The sequence below is a fragment of the Toxorhynchites rutilus genome, chromosome 3 (assembly GCF_029784135.1).
Source record: "Toxorhynchites rutilus septentrionalis strain SRP chromosome 3, ASM2978413v1, whole genome shotgun sequence".
NCBI classification, from domain to species: domain Eukaryota; kingdom Metazoa; phylum Arthropoda; class Insecta; order Diptera; family Culicidae; genus Toxorhynchites; species Toxorhynchites rutilus.
Genome location: NC_073746.1, coordinates 30852896 through 30866200, shown reverse-complemented (window position 1 = coordinate 30866200; position 13305 = coordinate 30852896). Strand labels below are relative to the sequence as shown.

At 37.0% G+C, this 13305-nt stretch overlaps 1 protein-coding gene across 8 annotated transcripts in view; it reads right to left on the bottom strand.

Annotated features, from left to right (window-relative positions):
* The window catches only part of LOC129775144 (uncharacterized), a 378096-nt gene that overhangs the window by 23816 nt on the left and 340975 nt on the right, over nt 1-13305 (bottom strand). For 7 of the 8 annotated variants that reach the window (XM_055779483.1, XM_055779484.1, XM_055779487.1 and 4 more), the window contains 3 exons: nt 11632-11933; nt 11427-11566; nt 11222-11281 (listed from right to left, as the gene is read on the bottom strand). In XM_055779483.1, the coding sequence (XP_055635458.1) occupies nt 11222-11281; nt 11427-11566; nt 11632-11933 (502 nt within the window). The remainder of the gene's footprint in view (nt 1-11221; nt 11282-11426; nt 11567-11631; nt 11934-13305) is intronic. The other variant, XM_055779485.1, reaches the window with a different exon arrangement.

Here is a 13305-nt window from a genome sequence, read left to right as displayed (position 1 = left end):
AAGAAACATCAAGTATCATGCCAAAAAATGCTGTTATTTGGCTGCCTATATGTACATGGTCCATTCTGACTGAACCAAATGAAGCATTTTTTAAGAGTTGGTTCACTATGACTGAACAATTCCGAAATATTTCTCAATCAATTAACAGTTGTGAGTCAAAGTGTACCATTCTGCTATGAAAATTAGAGCGAGAAGGATTGTGAGTTTGGCACTGCATAAACATTTGTCTGCGTTCAGCATAATAGTCTCTGCCATCTACTGTTGGCATGAATATGATTGCAAGGCAAACATGTTAAGCATAAACTTCCCATTTTCAATCATCTTTGGCAGTATTCGGAAATTCAATCGTAAAATTTGAATTCATTGTCATCGCTACAGCCTAAATCGCACTCTGAAAAAGTACATTTTGCGATCATTCACACTGAAGACTAGCATTTTTCACTGATCCGTTCAGTGAAAAGTGGACCAAGTTTATTTTTTAATATACTCCGAATGTGCACATTTTACTCTAACAGGTTCAAGCACATTTCGACAAGGTGCCTATTAGCTCCAAGAAAATGTTTTGTTGGTTTGAATTCGGCGCTTGGATATTGTTTAAATTCAATATACAAATGATTGTCACATGGTCCACTCTGTCTGCACAGGATATAAAGCCATTTCGCCATGGTAAATGGTACATGGTCCGCTCTAACTGCATACTATGAGGGGTTTTCGTTGATCAATCATAACAATTTCGATCCATTATTCCTGCGGTATGCGTGATTTTCCAAATCTGATAAATGTGGTATGTAGCATACATAATGCTTAACCAAATGTAATCAATAACTCGAAATTTTCAATTTTGCGACTTGGTTCCGTCTGACTTGAGACCGACCAGATCTTATGACAGGGAAATAATTATAAAAATTTGACGTACGGAGATTACGGTTGTCACGGCTACATATTTTTTCAAACTAGAAGAAACCAAGGACGAAACAGATAATTTTATGTGTGGCATCGAAAGAAACCGGGGACACGAGGTCAAATTAAAATATCGGTAGAAAACTAGAAATGTAGAAAAAAATTACTCTCAATTACAAATTTTCCACGTATGAAATTTATTAACCATCAATTCATCCTTGAAGGGTCAGAAATCATATCCAAATTGCATAACTTCCATTTTTGTATCGTACTGTGTGTGTATATATGTGTACTATCAGCTTTACGAATGAATGTTATCTGCTCGCTAGCTGGATTGACACTGTGATTTCTAATTGCGGATGGCACATTCATAAAAATATGTTGAAAGTGGGTTTGATTGATTGATTCCTATTTTAGCTTATAGAGACTCTAAACTACAAAGTTCATCCACCTTTGCAGGTGCAGAAAGAAATGTATAATTTGCCCATTATTTACGGTACAGATAGGTAAGCATACAAATGGGCAGAACAAACGTATCGGGAAATGGAAATGCTTTCAATTTTCTTCCAATGCTTTCCAATTTCGGCCACGAAATTATTAAAGTAGATCCCCCCGTTTGAGATTCGCCCGGAAATGGTTTATCAGTCGCAGCTGACATTGTGAGGGTTAGTGGTCTTCGGCGTGGCTTGATTCACGGAAGAAGAACTCATATCACTCCACTTGCTTGGAGTGGCAGGATTTTGTTCAGCTGGCAGGCCCAATATAGCTTTAGCATTCTCCAAAGTGAATAACAAGAACTACATCCGGGTTCTGTGGACCTCCTTTCGACGTAAACAAACGACGTTTCTGCAAAACAATGTCACTATTCATACAAGCAAGGAAACGAAACATTGGATTTTCTGGACAGAACAGCTTGTTTTCCGGTCTTGAACTCAGTGGAAAATCTTTGGTGGATTCGAAGGATTTGTGCCGAAGGGAAGCAGTGTGCCACTGTAGATGGACATGAAACTGAGATTTCGAAGGGATGTTGAAATATCGAGAAACATGTTTTGCAAAATAGCATTTGTCATCTTATCACCTTTGGTGGCCTCACAACCAAGTGGTTAGCGTAGCTCTTACCAAGGCTTCGGGTTCGATTCTCGGTTTGGTAAAAAAATCCATTGTCAATAATCTTTTCCTAGCTTGCACTGGTTCGAGGAAGCTGTCTACGGTGCAGTGGTATGAGCAATGGGCATTACCAATTTCCAAGAAAAGCCACAAGAACCCGAAAACATCCTCTGAACGAGTTGGCGTTGTTATAAGTGTTTTTGCTCAGTCCTGGTGGTGCTCGGGCGTAAAACAGCAGTGTAACGATTGCTCTCCTGCGAGATAATGGGATTGGTTGCTGATCTGACAAGGCCCTATAAGCCCCTCAAACGAGGAAAACGGACTAACGACTAGAGACTTGGGATGTGGAATTGTCGAACTCCCAATTTCATCGGAAGCATTCGCTTGCCTTCCAAACAATTGAAGAATTGCATGTTCCGGCTTCATCAAAAGCATGTCTACTACTGATCCAATCTTCATGTTATGGCAGATCCTCTTGAAATGCCTTGAGTACAGATTCCATGCGCACCAGCTATTTATCGACTTTAAAGCCGCATATGATTCAATAAAACGAAAGGAATGTGGGACTGATTGCATTTAAAAATGGACTAATTTCAGATGGCGATTAGAACAAGTCACAATACATAATTGGACCAAATTTTCCTTAAATCCTATGTTTATTCTATGAATATGCTTCGATACTCTAATCAGTCGATGTGCAGCAGCCATGGCGAAAACATTTAAGCATTTTCGCTTCGGTCGTATTGCCAGCTCCACTTCGGAGCGAGGAAGTTAGACATCGTGAAGTACATTGTGTCCTCCGGAAATAGCCGATCAAACATTCACAACATCCTTTCCCTTCTGGAGGAATGTCAAAGCGTCGAACAGAAGCTTGGTTCCGGTTGCCCAACGGTGCTGCGCGACCGTAAAGTGCAGCAGAAGCTGAAGAGGAATACCAAGAGCAAGGTGGAGCGTGAATACGGTCCCTGCCCAAAATACGACATCAAAATCGTTCCGACCGGTACTTCGAAGTTCCAGCGCCCATACACGAAGGAGACTGAATTGGTGTAGTGAACAACGGCGATTGACAATGCAGTGTTGGTTCAATAATACTAATACAACCGATTGATAGCTAATATCTGTAACACGGAACAACTACCGGAAGAGTGAAAGAAGGGATAATTATTTTTATCTATAAAATGGTGACAAGCTGGATTGCGAAAACCACCGTGCAACCACCATCCTGAATGGTACATACAAAATTCTTTCCCAGATTCTTACTCACAGCTTATCACTAATACTGAGTAGATTTAGGAAGCGGCGATGCTATTTGATCGGATACATGACTGGTTATCATGTACCCGGTCTAAGAACTGGCATATACTCCACAAGTACAAACAGCTATAAAACCACTCAATAAAATGTTATTCCATAGCTTGTTATTTTATTATTTCATGTCATGAAAATCAATAAAATAGAATTGTGTTGATTTTAATACAATTAATATTTTTACGTTTAATTGATCTATAATGTAACTTGTAGCAACATTAACATCGGTTGAGAAAATTGCGTTGCAGAGCTCGGAACACTGCCACGGCTGCCTCTGCTGTCAAGAATAGTAAACGGAAAAGTATTACCAGAGAAGAGAAGTGGAACTTGAGAGAAAAAAGTGGCAACGATTTGTGGCAAGAAAATGTGAACAGTGAAAAAATTGACAGATAGTTTACGCTCTAAAAATTGAACATAATGTTAAGATGTCTCTAAAAGGGTGGGAGACATCATATATAAGGTAGGAGGTTCGTATATAATGTTATTAATGTTAGCATCATCATGATAAACACGGCGAATGGGATAGAAAATACGAACCGAAATTGAATAAAATATACATCGAGACGCTAAAACGCTGTGGATCGATATTATAATGCATTTTTATCGGTTTATGTATAATGCATTATCAAAATAAATCCATATGTATTTTAATCATAACTTGCTGTGCTATTCATAACAACATTTATGATCGTATTCCACCAATGATGACAAATGTGTAATTTACGAATGAAGCTTCGCCATAGAAACTGGACATTGAATAAAAAAAATTAAAATGTGGTAAGAGCATCAGTTGAAATATTTTAAAGCATTCTCATCGGAATAAATTGAATGATACAATAATTATACGACTAAATAATGTATGTATGCTTAAAAAACCACATAAAAATATGATTCCTGATAATTTTTTTTCTTTCGATCGAGGATCGTTCCAACGATCTTCGATGCAAAGTATGGGGATATCAATTGTGATAATATGTACTTTACTGATGGGTCCTCTATGAATGAGTCCACAGGATTTGGAGTGTTCAACGAATTTTTTAGCACCTCACACAGTCTTCAGAATCCTTGCTCAGTGTATATTGCTGAATTGGCAGCGATACACTGGGCGCTGGACAGCGTCGCCTCACGACCTGTTGAACACTATTACATTGTAACGGATAGTCTTAGCTCTGTCGAAGCTATCCGTTCAGTGAGGCCGGAAAAGCACTCGCCGTACTTCCTTGAGAGAATACGAGAAATTTTGAGTGCTTTATCCAGACGCTGTTATGTCATTACCTTTGTCTGGGTCCCTTCACATTGCTCAATACTGGGTAATGAGAGGGCTGACTCATTAGCAAAGGTAGGTGCAATTGAAGGCGATATTTATCAGCGTCAAATCGCCTTCAATGAATTTTATTCTTTAGTCCGCAAAAATACCATAGTTAACTGGCAACGCAAATGGAACGAAGATGAATTGGGCCGGTGGCTCCACTCGATTATCCCTAAGGTTAGCCTCAAACCATGGTTCAAAAGTCTGGACTTGAGCCGGGACTTTATTCGCACCTTCTCCCGACTCATGTCCAATCACTGTTCGTTAGATGCGCTACTCTTTCGTATTAATCTTGCCGACAACAATCTTTGTGTTTGTGGCCAAGGTTACCACGACATCGAGCACGTTGTTTGGTCGTGCGAGCTGTATCTTGTCGCCAGATCGAATTTAGTAGTCACCCTTCGGGCCCGAGGAAGGCAGCCCAATGTGCCGGTGAGAGACGTGTTGGCTCGGTTAGACCTTGATTACATGTCCCAAATATATGTATTCCTTAAAGCTATCGATCTTCGTGTGTGATTGTCCTTATACCCTTAGTTTTTCCTTTTCCTTTTCCTTTGTGAGAGATCGGATCCCTTCTTAAGAATAAGATGAAATGTAAATACATATTAGATATAAGATAGGTTTAAGAATTGAGTGTGATGAGTGTGATTGAGAGTGTGATTGAGAGTGTGAGTGTGATCAATGTCAACATATCCTCATATCCCCTCCTTTTCCTGAAGAAAATATGTCACCCTTCTAAACTCGAGTTGACCGCGAGTAATCGGTTTCCTATATTATTAACATTAGAATTAAGGAAAAATGTATATATACTAGTAACAATACAGTAAGGAGTTCGGCTCCTTTAAACCTATGTAACTGAGCCTGTAAAAATAAACGATTTAAATAAAAAAAAAATAAATTTTTTTTCAGTTTTGAACACACCCCATAAAAAGCTATTTTTATTTTTTTAAATACCCTCTGTTGGTATTGTATCTAGAATTTACAAGGTAATAAAACGTTAACGTCAATTAGTTTCTAGTAATCAGTTTTTTAGTTGCAGGGGAAATTAACACCAAACTATATTTTTTAGTATTATATATAGATTCCATGCCAAACCGACATAGTGGTTCTCAGATTTTCGTGTAAATTGGTAGTTTTGTTCCTTTTCGTTAAATATTAGATCCCATTCCATTTTAGGGTGGTTCGAAAAATCTAGTTTTCTCCTTTTTTCCAAAAATATTTTTTTTTATTCATATCTTTTGAACTACTAAACCGATTCAGATGATCGACATATCAAATTGGCCAGTTAGCCAGTTTTTTTTTAAATACTATACTTGCAAAAAAAAATAATTTTGTTTTCTTGATTATTGATCGTAATTGTTCTTTATAGTTTTCATTCAAGGGCGCTATGTTTTTTTATATTTTTTCTCGAAAGCTGAGGATTTTTTAGATAACATATCCAAAAATGTGTTCTTCGTTTTTAAATTATGATTTTTCAAAATTAACCGATGGTTCAAAAAATCATTTTTCTCATTTTTTCCAAAAATGAGGTTTTTTCAAAATTCATAACTTTTGATCTACTGAATCGATTCATATAATCGACATAGTTAATTTAAGTCAATAATTTCACACTTGCCAAATTTTTTTTTTTTTATTTATGAAAAACAGATACAATTATTAATCACGAAAACAAAATTAATTTTTACGCAAGTGCAATATTTTTCCAAAAAATTCTTGGCTTTAATTTGATATATTGATCATCTGAATCGCTCTAGCAGTTCAATTGTTATGAATTTTGGGAATAGGAAAAAGGGGAAGAAATTAATATTCCGAACTATCGGTTAACTCTAAAAAATTATAACTCAAAAAAGAAAAAAAGCATATATCTAATTTTGAGTAAAAAATATAAATGTGTAAAAAAATCCTCAGTTTTCAAGAAAAAATATAGAAAAATATAGCGCCGTTGGTCCCGAAACCATGTAACCTATAAAATCGGTTACAATCAAAAATTACGAAAACAAAATTTAAATTTCCTGGAAGTTTGATATTTTTCCAAAAAGACTAGCTAATTTACTTCAATTTGATGTATCGATCATCTGAATCGGCTTAATGGTTCAAAAGTTATGAGTTTTTGATAAAAGCCATTTTGGGAAAAAGTGAAAAAATCGAATCACCCAAAAAAATAATAATAGAGGTTCAATGTTTTACCATAACGAAAACAAGCTACCAATTTTCCAAAAATCTGAAAACCACTATATCAGTTTGGCATGGAATGGCTGAAGTAATACTGCAATAGTTCACAAATTTCAAAGTTCGCGTTTTTCTTGTTGTTTTTCATGTCTTTTAGTGTGACCATAATAATAATTAGAATTACTGCATTTGGCTTGATGCTAGAAAATATCATTAACTTCCTTGAATAGTGGATGTGATATAATTCACTTTATATATGTATATATATTAATAAATGTTTTCAAACGAATACATTTGTCAAACAAACTGCGAAACTAAATACTTTTATACTTTTATACTTTTATACTGTTCAAAGACCCTTCAATAAAAATGGCATTGGAACAACAGAGTAAAACTGACATACAATTATGACAGATGATTGCTTTTTAATTGGCGCGTGCTCCAACTGGTGAACCGCCAATGAAAAGGCACTCCAGCTAAAAAACGCCAATAAGCAAATGGTACTGTAAAACTGTGAAAAATATATAAAAAATATACAATCTAAGACTCTTTTTGTCGTTTATGAGTTTGTTTTTTTAAGTTACTGCTTGGCATGTTTGCGGATAACGGAAAGATATGATATGTTGGTTTGAAAGTTAAGAATTGGAAAAAAATATAAAATTCATGTGAATGGAGACAACTTTTGTGTACAGCACATGCCACTAGGGCCTTTTGCTGATTAAGTAAGATTTCCTACAAAACGTCATAACTTTACAACCATTGAGTCGATTTCAAAAATCGTCATATCAAATGAAATCTTATTCTTTCATGAATCAACTTTAATCTGTCATTCACACAAACTCAAAAATTAAATACTACAGAAAAACTTTAATTATAACGCTTAGAGAATTTGCGACTTAATTTTCCACAATTCGCTCTTTCACACCAAATTTTTATCTTGTCGCAATTTTAAACCTTTCAAATTGAATTGTTAAAATGATAGGTCAAAGAACGAAAAGCAGGAGAAATTAGCAAATAATGGAGGGTAAATAATAAATCGATATTAATCATGGATTTTTAATAACCATTTCAGAAAAATATTGAGAAAGAACATTCCTTTTTTAATTTCTCTTTCAAATTTTGATAAAATTGCACTGAAAAGTTAAATAAGAGCAATATTAATATTTGAATAAACTTATGTAATTATAAACATGTTTGTATAACTTCCCATCTTCTCATTCTTCATTAAAGACCTTGCGTCAAGACAGCTAGAAATCCTGTATGGATTCAAATCAAGTGTGCCTGAAAAAATTATATTCTTCACGTAAACAAGCGATGAAAATGTGGACACTTTTTAGTCAGTGAATTGTATGGAGTTCCACTGCTGTGGTATTACATTTAATCAAAATGCCTCGACCAACGAAGAGAAGGGTTAAAGCTCTCCAACGTGAATATGTGAAAAAAATTCAATCAACAAAGGAAAATATTAGGGAATTATAACCATCGAGTTACTGTGCGGAGGAACTTGTTAATACCAAAAAGAGCCCCAATTCACATGTGTTATAAATTTCTCGCGTATGATCATAATTTTACTTCATATGCAAATACACCTTCTATATATATTTATATTTGCAATTGATCATCGGAACACATTTACGTACCGAAACCAGAATAAACGGTGTACTTTGATATTCTCTCACAAACACTATTACCCATGAAAAACACGCGCTTTCACCTATACTACTACAATGGCTTCATTCCACCTTCACCTTAATGAAGCTAGCCATTGCTAGCTAGCCATTGTAGTAGTATAGGTAAACCCACGTGTAAAAATGGGATAATAGTGTTTGTGAGAGGAGAGCAAAGCACACGTAAATAGATCAATTCAATTATCAGACTATGTGGCATTGACACGAGTCTTTGAATACATTTGAAAAAAAAAATAACAATTCAATACTAAAGTAAATTGTATGAACGATATGTTCCGATGAACAATTGCAAATATAAATATATATAGAAGGTGCATTTGCATATGAAGTAAAATTCTGATTATACGCAGCGTAATATGAGCAAATTTATAACACATGCGAATTGGGCCTCTTTTGTTATTAACAAGTTATTCAGCATAGTAACTCGATGTTGATAATTCCTTAATATTTTCCTTCGTTGATCGTATTGTTTCCACATATTCACGTTGGAGAGCCTTAACCCTTCTCTTCGTTGGTCGAGGCATTTCGATTGAATGTAATACTTTTCCGGTTACTGTTTTTGAAAGCATAGGCAGCCGTGGCAGTGTTCCGAGCTCTGCGGTGACCGGAATAAATCGCCACAGTAAACAACTGCAACAGAAACAACCGCTTAGAAAAAGTGTAGTAGGCTAGAAATATTTGGCGCGGGAAAAACATCATGTGCCTCACATTTCTATTATAAATTTATTCTCTTGTTCTCGTTTTTCGAAATTTATTCTGAGGACAATGTAATGGGGACGAAGTCCCCATTTGGCGAGGATAAGGAATCGAGGCGGCCCATGCCGCCAAGATGACGCAATCCGAGTCCACCGCCGACCCGCCGTCGGAAGCGGCGGTGTCTCGCACGCAAACCTGGGATCCACTGATTGCCCGGTTAGTTTGAAACATAGGATACGATCCTTTAGCAATGTCCGACCGAGCTCTAGCGAGCGTCGGACGGTATACGTCTGCCCGGGGCGTTACGTTTGCCTGGGGCGATACGTTTGCCCGGTTAATTCTTGTTTTGAAATACAATACCGCGCCACAATATTTATAGCCTACTACACATTTTATAAGCGGTGGTTTCTGTTGCAGTCGTTTTCTGTGGCGATTTATTCCGGGAACCGAGCTCTGCAATACAATTTTCTTACCCAATGTTAATGTTGCTAAAACTTACATTATAGACCCATTCAACGTAAAAATAATAATTGTATTGATATCAACACAATTTTATTCTATTGATTTTCATGACATGAAACGCTATGACTCAGGAATAATATTTTATTGAGTGGTTTTTATAGTTGGTTCGATGATGTTCTCTGGCATCAGTGTCGAAAAAACAACGATGCTTTCACTTATACAAACAAAACCATTGTCGAAAATTGAAAAATGAAAATTTAACATTCAGAGCTCGTGTTTTCTGACGTTTTTCACTATACAGTGCGACAGCAGATGAAAATTTAATATCTTGTGAGTAATTGATTAGAATTTGGTTGATATAACTTGATGGGAAGAGTGCGAAAACGATCATTTTCTTCACACCTTTTCGCAAAATTATTGATTTTCGGGCGAGGGGTAAGGGAGGGAGATGAAAGAAATGAGCGCCATTGTAGCAGCAATCTGTGCCTAGCTTCCACCTTCACCTTAATGGGATCTACAAACATTATGAATAAATGAACATATATGTAATGAACAGAAACATCATCAGAGTTGATCCATACATAGAAGCATAGAAGCGGAAACTCGGTGCGCGAAATGTCATTGAAATCGGAAAGCGATAATTGAAAGAAAGTAAAAATGGTCTCAGAAAATCTGCAAATATGAACTCTGTGCGGAGACACAAGTGATGTCATCAATTTCATAATGCGGGGTCTGTATTCAAACCTTATGTATCATACTGATTAGCAACTAATTTGAGACTAATCACAGTTTCATTTTCAATCTGTTAGAAAGCATCACAAAATGCTATGATTTTTGGTAAATTGAAGGAACAAATTCACCTGCAGAACGACGACATCATTAGATTTATTGTTTGAGTGAATGCTTTAACTCGTAACAGACATATTCAACAAAACCTTACTGTATAACTTATCATCGGGGATCAGGTGTACACGTCAGATTGTCATAGCCTTCAAATGAACCACAACAATGTTATTTACATTTAGTTGCTAGAAATATGAACAACGAGAATTGTAACTCGGTTTGCACTTTTTTATACAAAGCGACACATAACACGTACATCTAGGACACATCAACACATCATACAAACGAGGAACAGAAGTGTTAAATAGAAAACTAATCATCATTCGTTCAGTGGGAGCATGGTTCCATAAATCATTTTGACAGATGCCCCCTCAAGAGTGCGTTCGACAAACACAGGAGAAATAACAATAGAAAAAAAGGTAGAATTTGGAAGCATAGAATTGGGCTTGGCGAAATAAAGGATATGCACTTGTTACACGGCGGATCCGGCTCGGGAGCAATGCCGACAGCGGAATGTGGATTATTCCAAGCATGTTATTGAGTTATTCAGCTACCCGATGCCTTCCCGAACCGGGGTCGTAGCACACAAAGTGATGACACGTTGACACGATTTGCAGCAAGCGATTAGTCAAATCAGTTCGCAAGAGAGGCGCGCAAAATGATGCAGAATGTGGGTGGTTTTGGACTTCGGTGGGATTCAGTGTGAAAAAGTGTGATACTGGAAACATTGATTTCTCACCTTAGAATGAGCTAGACTTAATGAATATTTTACGTCACGCTTACTATGAATTAGAATCCCCTAAAAATGCACAGGAGGAAAGAGGATGATGAGTCATCGGAACTGAACAAAAACTTCAATTTAAAAGGGGGGGAATGATTCTTCGAAGCTATTGAAAATCTTTTGGATTGTTGACCGAGAACGAACAAAATCGATGGTTACTTACATTTTCCAACTTTGCTTTGGCCTCATTGATGACCTTCATCAGTTCCTCCTTTTTGTTGTTTGCGTATGACTTGGAGATGCTGGTGGTAATTTTTGAGTCATTATTGTGCATCGCACTAATGCTTTTGCGGCTCGAGGGAACTGAAAATTATGTTGAAGAAAAATCAATCACAGATTACTTTCCTTTGTCCATTGAAAACACATACCTCGCTCCTTGTCGGAAACACCGGCCGGTCCATCCAGTGCCGCCTGCAGGAAGGTAGAGGACGTCTGCTGAGGTATACTTTCGGAGCTTCCCCCCAGGGTGGATGCCAGCGATCGGTCCGCGTTGTCCCCGCTTGGCGTCGATCCTTCATCCTCATCGTCAGAAGTGCCGGTTCCGGTTCCGGTAGAAGCAGCACTCTGCATCTGGAGCTGGGCAGCTATGCTCAGGCCCTGCTTTTCGAGCTTTTGTCGTCGAATCGATTTGCGCAATTCGTTCACGTCGATTTCGTTGATTTTGAAGTCCCTGAAAACGGAAAATAACATGTTTCCAATGAGCTATTCCACTCCGCAAATGACGATTTTTTTTCATAACTTTTAGTTTTGTATTTTTTTGATTGGGCCCAAATTTTGCAGACGTATTCTTTATAACCAAAAAGGACAATTGGCATCATCGGTTTGCTATATTGACTCGAGCCTTACTTTTGAAAAAAAATTTGAAAAAAATAACTTAGAAACGGTTGGTCCAATTGACTCATGGACTATGGACTATGTTGCAGCGGATAATGAACTGCACAGTGCATCAAAATGGAAAAATAATGGACAAAAGTTATAATTTAAGAAAAAGTTGAATTTTAATTGTTTTTAAACCCGATTTTATGAATGTACGCATAACTTGCAGTCAAAATGATGTATTTTAAAAATTTTGATAAATATTACCGTTTCCGATTTGTTTTTTTGACGTGGGACTACGTCTAACCGGAGTATATGGGGGGTAAAATGAAAACCTAAACACAGAACATGCAGGAAAAAATGAAAGATTCCGAATGCTTATAACTCGAACATTTCTTACTGGATCGGAAAGATGTTTGCATCAATTGATAGGGAATATTTCTACGCTTCTATCGCAATTAATAAAATGTTATTTTTCATCAGATAAACAATTGAATAACTGTAAAATGTAAAGCGTTATCCAAACGCCCTAACTGCCTCGTTTTGATTGGCCCGATTTACGGATTCCCCAGCACAGCCATCAAAACCAAGCAGCCTTGGGGAAATCGGCATTGCAAATAGATGAAAGTATAGGGACTTTTGTTCTCACCGAAATGTGTTCCCTAACACAGACTTCAAAAACAAGCAGCGTTGGAGAAATCTGCATTGCAAATACATGTAAGTCGGGGGCATTTTTATTCCGACTGAAATGTGTTTCCCTAACACAGACTTCAAATCCATGGAGCGTAGGGAAATTGGCATTGCAAATAGATGTAAGTCGGTGGCATTTTTGTTTCGGCTGAATTGTGTTTCCCCAATACAGACTTCAGAACCATGGTATTTGAGGAAATTGGCATTGTAAATTAATGCAGGTTGGGGGTATTTTTGTTCCGACTGAAATGTGTTCACCTAATACTAGGGTGTCTGGGAAAATCGGCATTGCAAATACATGCAAGTCGGGGGCATTTTTGTTCCGACTGAAATGTGTTTGCCTAACACAGACTCCAAACCAAGATGTCTGGGTCTGAGGAGGCTGAATTAGATGACGTTTGATTATTCTTCCGTTCACATATTTTGCCTTAGGCATCATACCAAACGTAAAAGGACTGCCATTGAATTTACTTGTAACGAAAAACATAATCTATCACAATGCATGAATTGACCTTACATGGCATTACATCCTTTAA